Source organism: Aegilops tauschii, chromosome 5, assembly GCF_002575655.3.
Source record: "Aegilops tauschii subsp. strangulata cultivar AL8/78 chromosome 5, Aet v6.0, whole genome shotgun sequence".
In the NCBI taxonomy this organism is placed as follows: Eukaryota; Viridiplantae; Streptophyta; class Magnoliopsida; order Poales; family Poaceae; genus Aegilops; species Aegilops tauschii.
The window spans coordinates 361,951,378-361,965,339 of NC_053039.3; the positions used below are offsets into that span (position 1 = coordinate 361,951,378).

At 51.1% G+C, this 13,962-nt stretch overlaps 1 protein-coding gene across 2 annotated transcripts; it reads left to right on the top strand.

The window, feature by feature from the left end:
* The first annotated feature begins 744 nt into the window (after nt 1-744).
* On the top strand, nt 745-3,050 carry LOC109754119 (uncharacterized). Of its 2 annotated transcripts, none has more exons than XM_020313046.3 (5): nt 745-1,081; nt 1,176-1,297; nt 1,415-1,535; nt 2,136-2,393; nt 2,509-3,050. In XM_020313046.3, exons 1-5 carry the CDS (start codon nt 862-864, stop codon nt 2,820-2,822), a joined length of 1,035 nt encoding a protein of 344 aa, XP_020168635.1. In that variant the 5' UTR covers nt 745-861; the 3' UTR covers nt 2,823-3,050. The 2 variants fall into 2 exon arrangements, with proteins under 2 accessions (XP_020168635.1, XP_040246369.1); XM_040390435.3 differs by having other exon boundaries at nt 2,512-3,050.
* Nucleotides 3,051-13,962: the final 10,912 nt, after the last annotated feature.

Below are 13,962 nucleotides of genomic sequence, written 5' to 3' on the forward strand. Positions count from 1 at the left end.
GACCTGCCATCTGCTTACCATTCACAATAACAAACTCAAGACATTTTTGCACACTTTGAGGCAACAAAAAATAACACAAGTAAAATAGCAGCGACACGTGATAAGGGAAGACGTCAAAGGCTTAAAGCCGACGGCCAAACAAAGCGAGCAGCGAGCACAAAGCCGTCCGTCGTCCGTCGTAGCAGCACTGGTTCAGAGCCCTCGCCGACATACTGTATTTCGAATTGCCGCAGCCTGCGGAGGCGATTCCCGGGAACAAACCGATCGTATCGGCAGGCAAAACAAAAGCAGGTGAGGGATCGAAAGAAAGCGAAAGAGAAGATTACAACGGGAGCAGTAAAGAAAGCGGATCGAGGAAGAAGGGAAGTGTAGCGTAGCGTACATCGGCCAGCCAAAGGCCAAAGCGGCGGCACGTAGAGGAAGGCAGCGAGCGAATCACGAGGAAAGCAAGCCGGGAGATAGAGATTGAGAGAGAGCAGCCCAACCACCCCTATCTTTTGCTTTCGTTGCTTCGTTTGGACTTTGGTACTACGTACTCTGCTAACTGACTTTGGCCGCGACTGTCACTGGACTGACCGAGGTCGCCCCAAGGGAAAGAAATAAAACAAGTGACGCAGCGGCCAACTGGTGTACCTCTAGAGGTGGTGCGCTACGGGGCAGCGGTGGACTCGGCATGCATGTCGCGGCTGCACGCTCTGGCTCTGGCGTTGGAGGAAAAAAGCCGTCCTATTTAAGCACGCCCGGCCGCCGCACTCTGACCGCCCGCTCACACACACACTCGCTCTCTCTCTCGCTCTCGGTGCCACACAAGCGAGTGACAAGGCTCATCATACCGAGGGAGCCCGTTGCCGCGGCTGCGCCATGGAGACAGCGCAGGAAAGAGAGCTGCCGCAGCTGCCGCTGCAGCTGCAGGGGTGGCCTTTCCACGCCATGCCGCCCAGCTTCGACGCCGGCAGCGGCGCCTACAGCAGCGGCGGCAGCAGCAGCATGAGCAGCGATTCCTTCCTGCTCGGGTGGGAGCCGCCGTTCGGCGGCTGCTTCGGCCTCGCCGACGCGCAGCTCCACGACCTCTTCCCCCTCTGTACGTCGTGCGCGCCCCGGCATCGTGCCCGCGCTCTGTTTTCCTCTTCGGCAGCGCCGGCGGAGAATTGAACTCGCCGTTTCTTCGACTGCAGGCATGATGGAGCCGCTCCCGCTGTCGCCGGCCGCGACGTCCACGGCGGCGGACCTCCCATCGGAGCAGCAGGTCCCGGCGCCGGCGGCAATGTCCAACGGGGAGCTCGGCGACCTCCTGCTGGTACGTACACAATGCCCATCCTTATCTTTCGCGTCCGAATTAACTAGGGCAGTTTCTTGCGAGATTTCCTCGGCCGTGTTAAAACCGTCGCTTTCTCTCATTGTTCCCTCTCGGCAGAATTTCTGGGACGCCGGTGATGCCAGCGACCGGCCGGTCGCAATCAATTCAGGCTGCGTGGCACCGCAGCACGAGAAGAGCAGCCAGAGCAGCGCTGCCACGGCCACGAACTCTTTCCTCTGTAAGCAAAGCCTCTCCCTCCATCCCTCCCTCAGACTCCATTGATCGACTTGAGCTCTCGCTAGGCCTGTGCGTTTTCTCTACTATAGGTCTCTGCCCCGGTCCTTGGCACATCACCAAGGAGGCAAGGACAAAGCACAAAGTCGTAGAGTTCGCATTTAACAATGGGAGCTTGTCAATGCCATGCGTTCAAAAACGCCATGTGGGGCCGGGGTGGGTGGGGTGGGACCCGCCGAGGATTAGCAGCGCTTAATTGTCATGACCTTGATGACCCTATGATTTGCGCATGGTCGCTCAGTAATATATACATACTCCAGTACTACATCGCGGTACGGTACGGTAGGATTGCACCATAATAATAGTATTGCAATGTGCATGTTATAATAGTGTAGACTTGTTAGTGAGCACGTAGAGACAGGCGCTTCTTTTCAAGTAAAGACAGATCTGGGTGTTACATGCTTAGATGGTAGCAAAGATTCTAATCTTGTGCGGGACTGCTCCTGCCAAAGTCGCACCTTTTACGTGATCACTTCATTATTTTCAAGGCGCATTGGGCATGTGAATTGGATGATTATTAACTGGTTGATGATCGCTGCCGCAGATGATGAGGACGATCTTTTGGGCTCCATTTTCTCCAAGAGGCCCACCTTGGCAGAAGAACCACCCGTGCTCCTCCTCGCCCCGGCGGAGGCGGAGCCCCTCCTCAGCGCCTCCTCCTCCTCCAGCTGCCACGCGGACCCACCTGCCAGCGACGCCGGCGGGGCCCGGGCGCAGGGCACCACCACCGAGCCAAGTGGCGCGCGGGCCCCGCCCCTCCCTCGCTGCTCCTCCTCGTCGTTGAAACGCGCGACACCGGAAGGTGCTCTCTCGACTTCGACGCGACACGCTTCACAGTCGCCTCCACCCACTCCCAAGAACTGTCTAATCACATAATCTAAGGAGTAATTAACTTTGACCGGCGTTGTGTCTGGCAGCAGCATCGGACTCGGCGGAGGCGGAGTGCAGCCAGAGCGGCGGCAAGCGGCGGAAGGTGTCGGCGAGCGTGCTGTGCCCGTTCGCCGTGCTGAAGCCCGACGGGCTGGACGGCGGCGCGACGCTGGCGGACATCAACGCGCGCATCCTCATGCGGCCGGCGCGGCCCGTGCGGCACCCCGTCGGCGAGTACGCGTGCGCGCCGCGCGTGCTGGCGGCCGACGCGCCGGGCATCTCGGGCAGGGCCGTCTCGGGGTTCACGAGGCTGCACACCCCCGGCCGCGGCACCATCACCATCATGAGGACGCGAGGCTAATGCATCCATCATTGCAAGCCCTGTCCGCTGCGCCCATGGACGACGATGATGATGGCGTACTCCGTGTAGATTAGCCCGGCTCAATCAGTGCATGGCTAGCTAGATAGACGCTCGATCGCTAGCCAGTGCTACGTAGCAGTGCCTCCGAGTCCCGATGCCGTGTAATTATATGCTCGATTACATAAGGAGTGAGTGAGTGAATGAATAAAAATCCTTCCATTTCTCTTCTCCCGATCTCGTTTTTGATCTTCTTCTCGGATGCTCTGATAGCGATAGCGAAGGTTTCCTTGGATCGTCCGTCGCCGTAGCAAGGAACAAAGCCCGGCTGGTGGCCCCTGTCCTTGTGCTCCTGGTAGCCAAGCAGGCTGTGTTTACGGCCGCATACATACAGCCCCGAAAAGCTGAAAGCAACTGCCTTTCCTTTTGTCTGCAAGGCGTGGGCCTACTCCACCTTAATTCGAGCTGCCTCCATGGCTCTTTGCATGAGATCTTTTTTTCTTTTGGTAAAAGAATGGACTTGACTTGAGCATACCACATTGTTAATCACTCACCGCAAAGCCTTCCTCTGGAATGGCTTCTTTCTGTTTGTTTAAAATAAAACGCTGTCCGGCAAAGAGAATATACGAAGGGATAAAGACGGTGGTAGAGCAGGGCATGGTAAAAACCGCCAAAGTAAAAAAGGATTAAGAAATAAAGAAAGACGAGTCGAGAGGATTTGATTTGAGGAAACGAAAGCAGGGACGGACGGGAACGGGAGCAAGGTAAAAGCAAAGCGCGACGGGTTCATCATTGTGGTCACGCAAAAGCAGAGCAAAGCATGGCTGCCGGGACACTGTAGCGTGCTCGCCCGCTACACGGGCAGGGCAGGGCAGGGCACGGCGGCGAACGCTACGGCGGAGCAGAGCATGTCGCAAAAGGGAAATGTTCCCCCTGCCCTGCTGCTGCCGCGATTCAAATGAGAGAGTACGTAGATGGTAGATCGATCGAGTGGCTGGTGGGAAAAGTCGGGGGCGCAGTCGCACAAGGTTCCAGGACTGATGATGCGCGCGGCAGGTCAACACGCCGGCACTGGGAGATAATGTGGGCATGCATGTGTTGTTCATGGGGATTTCGTAGGGCGCAGGTGGTGGATTCCGGCAGAATTTGGGCGTCAGTTTTGTGATGAGTGCCCGTCCTGGCTCTGTGGCGCATGAATGATCGAGGCTGTGGTCAAAGCTGTTTCGTGGATTCCAAATTCATGACATCAATCGGACGGCGTGGACGCTGGATGGATGGCTGGGGGTGTATCCTGTGAGTGTGTGTGGTGGGACAGTGGTTGACAGAGGTTAGGTTAGGTCAGCCATGCACCAACTTTTGAATTAAATGCGTGGAAGCAGAAGATTGTCGAATAAAAAGTAGTGTTGGGCTTTTCAGTTTCAAAATCTCGAATTCATAATCATAGTCTCGTTCTTCGCTCGTAAGAATTTAAAAATACAGTTTGACTAATTCACATCTAGATGTTTTTTAAGGATGTCACATCTAAGCTCTCACAAATACATAATGCAGCAACAAGAAACAAAAAAAACAAAGACAAAAAAAAAATAGACCACAAACAGAGTGAACATCAGATTAGATGTGACATAACTAGACAGACCCTTGAAAATAATGTCCAGATGGATTTATAAATTCATGATTTTTTCCTTTGAATCGGATATCAAACAAAAAGTTTCTCCGTTTTTTCTTGGCTACATACCTTTTGAATCAAATGTATGAATAGTATCATTGTAGGAAAACAATATCTTATGGTTTTCCTACAATTATCCTTTGAACAAAAGAGGCCATTAGTACCTTTCTATAGGAGTTCTCGAAGTAAATTTCAGATGTGAATATTCTACTTGAAAGATCGTGGATGTCGCCTAGAGGGGGGTTGTGAATAGGCGCTTTAAAATAATTACGGTTGAGGCTTGAACAAATGCGGAATAAACCTAGCGGTTAATTTGACAAGCACAAAACCTACAACAACTAGGCACACCTATGTGCACCAACAACTTATGCTAAGCAAGATAAACAACTGAGTGATAGCAAGATATATGACAAGAAACAATATGGCTATCACAAAGTAAAGTGCATAAGTAAAGGGTTCGGGTAAGAGATAACCGAGGCACGCGGAGACGACGATGTATCCCGAAGTTCACACCCTTGCGGATGCTAATCTCCGTTTGGAGCGGTGTGGAGGCACAATGCTCCCCAAGAAGCCACTAGGGCCACCGTAATCTCCTCACGCCCTCGCACAATGCAAAATGTCGTGATTCCACTAAGGGACCCTTGATGGCGGTCACCGAACCCGTACAAATGGCAACCCTTGGGGGCGGTCACCGAACCCGTACACTTTGGCAACCCTTGGGGGCGGTCACCGGTACCCGTCAAATTGCTCGGGGCTATCTCCACAACCTAATTGGAGACCCCGACCCTTGCCGGAGCTTTACACCACAATGATTGAGCTCCGAACACCACCAACCGTCTAGGGCGCCCAAGCACCCAAGAGTAATAAGCTTCTCAACTTGTAACTTCCACGTATCACCGTGGAGAACTCAAACCGATGCACCAAATGCAATGGCAAGGGCACACGGAGTGCCCAAGTCCTTCTAGATCCAAGGGGTTCCCCTCACATAGAGGAGAAAGTGATTGGTGGAAATGTAGATCTAGATCTCCTCTCTCTTTTCCCTCAAAAACTAGCAAGAATCCATGGAGGGATTGAGAGTTAGCAAGCTCGAAGAAGGTCAACAATGGGGGAAGAACACGAGCTCAACGGATAAGGTAGAATGGGGAAAAAGACCCCCTTATATAGTGGGGGGAACAATCCAACCGTTACCCCCCACACCAGCCCCACAGAGAGCGGTACTACTGCTTGGCCAGCGGTACTGCCGCTCCCCCCGCGGTACTGCCGCTGGGGCCAGAGCGGTACTACCGCGGTGGTTAGGGCGGTACTACCGCATACGAGCAGTGCTACGGCCACCACTGCCGCGGCTAGTACCGTAAAACCCGACACGAGAAAGACCCCTCGAATCGAGACGGTACTAGCACGAGACCGCATCGGTACTATGGCTGGGGGATACCAGCGGTTCTACCGCTCTGGAGCGGTACTACCGCTTGTAGCACCCAAGCGGTACTACCGCTCCGGCCCGCGGTACTACCGCTGGGACCAAAACTGCCATAACTTCTGCATATGAGCTCCGAATTGAGCAAACTCAAGCTTGTTGGATACAAGACGACGAGTAGCATCAAAACAGCGACTAGTTATAGTAAGAAGAGGCAAGGAAGGTATGCCAACAAATAGAGGAGTGAAACCTCCAACCGAGAAGAACCGGCATAACCTTCCAACATCGAAAACATCATAGAAGATGCGAGTGAACTCCGTTTTCGATGAACTCGAGCTTGTCATCAAGATGACCATAAGCTCCAAAACTCACAAAGAGAAAAACCAAACAAGAACCAAGAAAGATGATGCAAGGATGCAATGGTTTGAGCTCTCTACGGATGATACGATCAAGCTACTCATCGAGAGCCCCCCTTGATAGTACGGCAATCGATCCTATAACCCGGTCTCCCATCTACCATCATGAGACCGGTAAAATAGAAAACCTATCAAGGGCAAACCTTTGCCTTGCACATGGTCCACTTGAGCTAGATGATGACGATCTTGACTCCCTCAAGTTGGACCACCTTTCTTGGTTGCGTTGGCTCGATGAAGACTTGTTGATTGCTCCCCCATACTCCACTATGGGTGAGCCACTTTTCTGCACACCTTCACAAGTCCATTGTCGCCACAATGGACGGCAAGCTTCAAGCATTTGATCTCTTCATGATGCTTCACTTAAACTTGCACACCGCAATCTAACCCCACAAAGAACTCTCACGAAGATCATGGGTTAGTACACAAAGCGTAATTGACAATGCTTACCACATCATGGGATCGCTTGATCCCTCTCGGTACATCTTCTACGCTTTGTGAGTTGATCAAGTTGATTCACTCTTGACTTAGTCTTGATCAACCTTGAATCTTTTCAACTCTCTTCTTTTGGATGATGTCTTGAAGATATACATGAATGATCACACAATCTTCTTCTCCAAGACATGCTTGCAATAAGCTCAACTCTCACATGATCAATCTTTGGACAATTCCTTAATAACACCTTGATCACCACATAAACTCCTTGAAACCAACACATGAACTTCAAGAAATGCCTATGGACAAATCCTTCAAATATAACTCGAGGCAACCATTAGTCCATAGAGATTGTCATCAATTACCAAAACCAAACATGGGGGCACCGCATGTTCTTTCACTACTCCATCCGTATTTATTTACTTCCAATATTAGCTTTGTCTTAAGTCAAACTTGGCTATTTTTGACCAACTATAGATAACAAATTATTAACGGCTACAGTACCAAACCAATACCATTAGATTCATCATCGAATATATTTTCATGTCATATATACTCACATTGTCTCAAAATATAAGACAGAGTAAATATTCACATTGTTTTCTATAAACTTTGTCTCTGAATATATTTTGAGACAGGGGGGGTATTTGTTATGGTAAATACTCGTATTATTTTCTATAAACTTTGTCAAATTTTATAAAGTTTGACTTTACACAAACATAATGTATCTAGGGTAAATACAAACATAGAGAATATTTGCTACGTATAACCCGGAGGATTTTTTTTCTTCCAGAGTATATTAAACCCAACTTATCTCCTTCCCTTGGCGGCTAAGGCAAACTCTTCCCTCCAGACGTCGCCGGCGAGCCCATGGATTCGCCTCCCCTCTGCCTACCGCTCCGGCGGCCGGTGGTGGGGTGGGCAATCCCGATGCCTCCGCTTCGGTTAGCAGCTTAGGTTAGGATTTTTTTTAGTCCTCACAGGTGTGGCGCTCCGGTCGATGGCGGCGCTTCTTCTTCAAGTTTGTATTTCATGCTCCGATCTCCTCGAGTTCGTCCATCTGGTCGTAGTCAACAGAGCTCCGGCGTACATTCCTGCCATCTCCTTGCGGCGGTGAGGTTAGAATTTCTCGTCGTGTGGCGAGATTTGGTGTCAGATGCTTCAGATCTATTCAAGGGTTCAACAACGACAACTGCGGCTCCAAGACGCTGGTCCTTAGGGGCACGTGCACGAAGACTTCCCGGTTCTCATCGACAAGGTCAAGCCGGCTCCAATAGGGGAGCGGCGACAGCGGCACGTCGGCGGCTCCTTCTGGCGGCGGTAGCGATTGTTCGGTGGTCTCAGTATCTTGATATTTTTATTATTATTATGTTTGAGGTACTTTGTACTTCCGGTGAACTTTAATAGTAAATCCGAATCATTCGCAAAAAAAACTTATCTCTTTTTTTTTGACGAAACTACAACATACTATCTATTATTATGTATATGAATATATTGGCATGAAAACATGAGATTCCCTATTTTACCTTCGACCTACCAACAGCTACCACCCATTTGATGCATGGGCCATTCCACCTTGTTGAGACCCCTCTCGTGTTAATTCCCATCAGACTTCAGCCATGCGATTTAAAGTACTCGTGACATAGCGCTGAGGCATTATTCAACGTGAAGAACTTCACGAGGCATGATTCGGTCCAAGGTTTGGTAGAGCTAGAGCGTGCATGCAGTTACTGCTGCACCCACCCACCTACATATAAGTTGGCCTACACATGTTAACGTGCGCGGCAAACTTGTGGCTGGAATCAGTGCAGATAAACTCTGCACCTGTAATTAGTGCATATGCAGAGTACATATTTGGTTTCAAAGCTGCGGGCTAATGCAGACCTGACAATGTTCCAACACACAAAAATAATGCAGATTTTGACTGCTGAAAGCTTATGACAAGGCGGCAGGAAAGGGCATGCAGAGGGAGGAAAAGTCGAGTTGAATTCGTTGCATGCACGCGTGTTTGCTGACACCTTAATACTACTAGGGACGATAAGCTGCTAGTAACAATTGCACCACCGTTTAAACGCAACGAGGCATGCAACGCGGCCGTACGCCTCACGATAATGCGACGTACGCTCCTTGCAAATCAGTCAGTAGTGTTTCCACTAGCTGCCTCCCCGGCTGGAACCCTCTCTCTTTCACGCACAAGTCAAAACCTCAGCTTTCTATGATTGCTTTCATGGCCACGGAGATTTCAAACGGTACGTGCGTACGTGTGCCCCCTGCCGGCCGCCGATCATGGGGCGTACGAGCTAGCTAGCCTCCCGGTGCAAGCGGACAAGGGGTAGAGAAGAGGAAAAACATGACAAGCCAAAGATCGCAGAGGGCAGTGGCGTTGGCGTGCATGCAAGCCGAGCAGTGTACCGTGTACGCACTGCCACTCTGCGAGTGTGGTATGGTGGTACGCCCGTGTGTAATGCGACGCAGGGTGGCGAAACAAAACAGATCTGGACGGAGACCGAGAAAACCGGTGTTGGATCGGTTCGGTCGGTATGGTTCATGCGTGGTATCAATGCGGCCGTACTGCGGAGTACTGCTACTAGATGCGTGGAAGATCGGATACGGTGGTCAATCATGGCATGGGTCTCCCAGCCAGCCAGTTTGGCTCGCGCCGGCGCGCGAGCGGGGTCATCATATGCGATGTCGCGGCCGGGCCGGCCGCCACCGTCGCCTGCTCGTATTTACTTCTCGTGACAGCATTTAGCGTCGCGGTCGCGGTGGCGGCCTGCCTGAGGTTGGTGGCGGAAGTGGCCATGGTTAGTCTTTGCTGCCGCTTCAGTTATGCACGCCAGCCTTGCGTGCGCCCACCTCACAAGTGCATGGCGGGCTGCATGCATGGATGCACAAAAATGCTACACGCACGGGCTGATTACGGGGTTGCAACGGTACCCGTCCTCAATGCTAGCAACTTAATAGAAAGAAAAGAGTATTGCTGGTCATGCTAGCTCATGCATGTACGTACTACTACTACTACTACCACCTTTTATGTTTTGTTTTCGGAGAGCTTGAAGTGCACTGTACTCATATTTGCAGTGTGAAGGAGCAGTACGTCTGCATGGCAAAAGCGACCCCCACTGCCGTGCTGGCGCCGAGAAACTGTGCTGCGGTTATCGCAGTCTCGATGTGTTGCCACTGTAGAGCTCACCGTACGTGTTTCCGGCGCTACTTTGGTCGACATGAACTAGTGGAGTTGTTACGCTGTACTATAGCAGAGCGCTACGGCGCCACCTTATGATCCGGTGACTTGTTTGGTGTACGGTGCATTCTGTGTTTCTCTAGGATATATCTGTGTCGTTGAGCTTTTATTATCGTGACGCAAAATACTCTGCTCTCACTGCTTTTATCTTCCTTTCCTGCGACTTGTATGAATCCTGTATTTTTCTTAAAATTCGATAATTGTCTGTGTGTTGCAACGGGAGCATACACATTTTAGTATGTTTGCCTGTTGCCGCACGTCTATCATTTGTACATTTGAGCGCTAAAATTTCAGTAAGTTTTTATATGCAATGACCGTGATTTACTTATCATTTTATTGTAAGCACTTATTTGGTAAGAACTAATGCCTTTACAAATAAAAAAATGAATTTTGTACATTAATAAGGCGTAGGGGAAACCGATGGGAGAAAAACCAGAGATGGGGGGGGGGGTGCGGAAATCAAAACAGGGAGGAAGGAGGGGAGAACAAGCAAAATGGGAACCTTATACATTCTTTTTAGGTAGTAGAGAGGCGAGACGGCGGCGACTCTCTGGAGATGAAATATGGTTCTACCAATTTAGCCATCGTCCTAGCGGTGCTTCTAGCGTTGAAGGAGGACGTGTGGAGGTTTTTCTACGACGGATCTCGTGGGATTCGGTCGGCGCTTGTCTTCGGTGGATCCCCGTGAAGCCATTCATCATTCATCTGTGTTCATGTGTCTACAAGTTGGATCCTTTCGAACTACGCTTCTCTTCATCGACGACGATTGTTGTTCTGGTGTGCTATTCTATGAGGCCTTATCATGACGACTTCCGGACTGTCTACTACAACCAAGTGCGTAGACAAGCCCCAGGCTGCCCGGGCCATGGCCTGGGGCGTAGCGAGTGACCGCAATGTGGACTATAGCAATAGTATCATAATGTAGCTACAATACCCACAGTAGCTCAAAGGATGGTCAGGGGCGTAGAAATTTCATGGGTATGACACTACCTGCAACAACCTTTGCCCGGCTACAACAATGTTTGCCTAGCTTCGATGAGGGCGGGGTGATGACGGCGGTGCGCCTTCGACTCACTCTAGTGCTTCTAGTTGTCGCTAGGTGGTGCACTGACCTAGATGTATTTTTTTAGTGTTCTTTGTACCATGTTTCAGAAGTTTGTACTCCCTCCGACAAGGTTGAAAAAGACGGTAGGCGTAAGCAAGGCGGTTGTCCTTCGCCTAGTGCATAGAAGGTGCCTAAGCGCCCTAAACGCCACCTAGACGGTAATATAGTTTTTACTATTAGGATGTATTCGTCATATTATATGTGTAACTAATTTAGGGCATATACATAATTTAACTACAAACTTCTGGCGTTGCAATATGCCCCGTTTGGCATATCAACACCATATGACATGATTTCTCGTTCGAGTAGACATTGCTTGCCCTGCTTAAACTTTCACTTATACCTTAGGAGAGGCATTTGGCCATCGTCTAACGCCTAAGCGTGGCTAAACGCGGCACTGCATTTTCCAATCACTATATGGATAGGAGGGAGTAGCATAATTTGGTGGACTAATCACTGGGCTAGATCTGGCATCCGAAACACATTAATTAAAATATATTCATGCAACGTACACGATCGATCAATCGCAGCACAAAAGAAGTGCTGCAGTGCATTCTGGGGAACACTGGTACGCACCGTGCGATTAGTGCAATGCATGCAGCGCACGTACGTACGCGACCAGAAAGTGACCCAGTGACGAAGGGTTCATGCATGCATGCATGCATGCATGGCCTTCGAAACTTGTGTCGGCGTCGGATACGTCTGACGATAGGAAGGAGGCCTTCTGCTCGATCTGGGGCCTCTCGACAGGGCCGGCGGCTGGCCGGATGCATGGATCGACCGAGCACCCACCTGAAACATACGAACTGACTTATCGAGAAGGAGGGCCGCGACAAACATAAACGGATGGGGTAAACCAAACTGGTGGCATCCATACACTTGCATTGTCCGTACGTACGTGCACGATGATACCAGGTGAGTGCGCACACTGCAAGCGGCGTGGTGGATAGGTCGCTCGTGTCGGCCGGCCAGGCGGTGTGCCATGGGCGGATGTGACGGCACACCGCGCTCGATTGATCGATGATCTCGGCTGCTCGCGCGGAGGCGCACATGCTCATTGGGTGACCGGCCGGCCGTGCATGATTGCGCCCCCCACGCTGGCTGCCACGCAGGCTATAGGGTAAAAAAGCGATCGACTGTGAGCAACGCAGACTCCGAGGCACCCCGTCCGTCCGTCTCTCCTGCGACTGGTGTGCCATCGTCCTTTCCCGGACCGGCGGCCGGCGCGTGCCGCCGTGTCTGGCTGATCGATGGGCGCATGAGCGCGTGCGTCGTCGGACGTGCCTGGTCGATCCATGATTTCTCCCCAGGAAGAGCATGTCTTCTTCCGTTTAGCAGTGCATGTCGTGCGTACGCGACTGATGTACGCATGTGCATGCCCTCGACCACGATCCAGCCATGCCATGCACGCGTTCTCGGCGCACTACGGCGACTCCACTCCGCCGCGAGGGGACACCAGTACGCCACTGAGCACTGGCTGGCTGGAGATTTTCAAACGATCGCACGCAGGGAGCGAGAGCGACAGGCGGGAGCATAGCGTCCTGGCCCAGCCGAGTTAATTGCAAGGCACTACCACGCTTCGGCACGTTGTGACGAATCAGTATCAGTAATCATTTTTTTTGCCATGCAGTGCCAACTCTAAGCCTAAGTGTTGCAAAACGGTCTGATAGCCGTATAAGCTCGTATTGACCACGTATCTGACCGACCCGGCCCACTTGTCAGGTGCCACGGTGGCATACCCGCGCGCACCCGCACCCGCGCGGTCACTCGTCCCAGCCTGCTCGGTCGCACCAAGTAGCTTGGTCCGGTCTGGTCGAACCCGTACGCGACGAACCCTGGTTTCCTCTCCCCCCGCCCTCGTCTTCCTCTCCCCTCTCAGGCGATGGCGGCGGCGACTCCCGGCGGCGTCGACGGCGCGGGCGGGTACGGGGACCTTCCTGGCCTCGGCCCCGATGACCACTTAGGTCTGGACGACGTCGACGGCTCCAGTTCATACTACTCCAGCGCAGACGACGCGGATTTGGAGGAGGAGGCCGCGCTGTCAATGGAGGACAGGGTGAAGCTGGCAGAGATATGGGTGGCCCACCCTACCAGTAGCCATCAGTGGACCAGTGGAGCTGCTGGCGGCGTGCTATAAGTCGTTCTCTTCTCTGCTTCTGCTTCTTTCTGTATATTCCAAAACAGGGTGCTAGGGTTAGTGTTGCTCATGAGTATAAATTTGTGCTGTCAATTGTAGTTTGGATGATGCTGTTTGGGATGTTCGGATTCATTTTGATGCACAACACAATCTGGATAGGAAGATATGCAGTTCAGATGTTACATTTCTGAACTTATATGCACTGATGCACACACAAGGTTATTCTTTCTCTGATGAACTGTATCACATGAAGAATTTAGGCAGAGGAGAGGAAAGAGAGCATGGGTTAGAGTTAATTGACACAAACATCAAACTGCAGCAACTTAAGAAGGAATATGAGCATAGTTTAGTTCTGAATTTGCTAGTGAGGGCAACAACACCTTTTGTATGTCAGATAGAAGCAGATTTAGTGAGATCAAACTACAGCAATGTCTGTCAGAGGAGAGAAGAAAATTTAGCAACTATATTGTATAGACCACCAGTTGTGTATGATTTTAGTGAGCCTGCAGTTCTTGCTGTTGATCAACAAGGTGTTGTTTTTCATAGTCAGTGCACACAAGAGAGCATAAATTTCAGTAAGGAGAAGCTCAAAGCTGTAATGGAAGAAGAGGCAGTGCTAGAGGAGGGACATAATAACAGTGATGACTCTGAGGCTGCTGCATATGACAGTGATAACAATCCTTTCTGCATGGAGAAGTACAGGATAATTGAAGACACAGAGATAATTGA

Coding starts and splice junctions, on each gene's coding strand:
- LOC109754119 (XM_020313046.3), top strand. CDS start 862: ATGGAGACAGCGCAGGAAAGAGAGCTGCCGCAGCTGCCGCTGCAGCTG. Junction 1,536..2,135: donor GGCCACGAACTCTTTCCTCT/GTAAGCAAAGCC, acceptor TCGCTGCCGCAG/ATGATGAGGACGATCTTTTG. Junction 2,394..2,508: donor GAAACGCGCGACACCGGAAG/GTGCTCTCTCGA, acceptor TGTGTCTGGCAG/CAGCATCGGACTCGGCGGAG.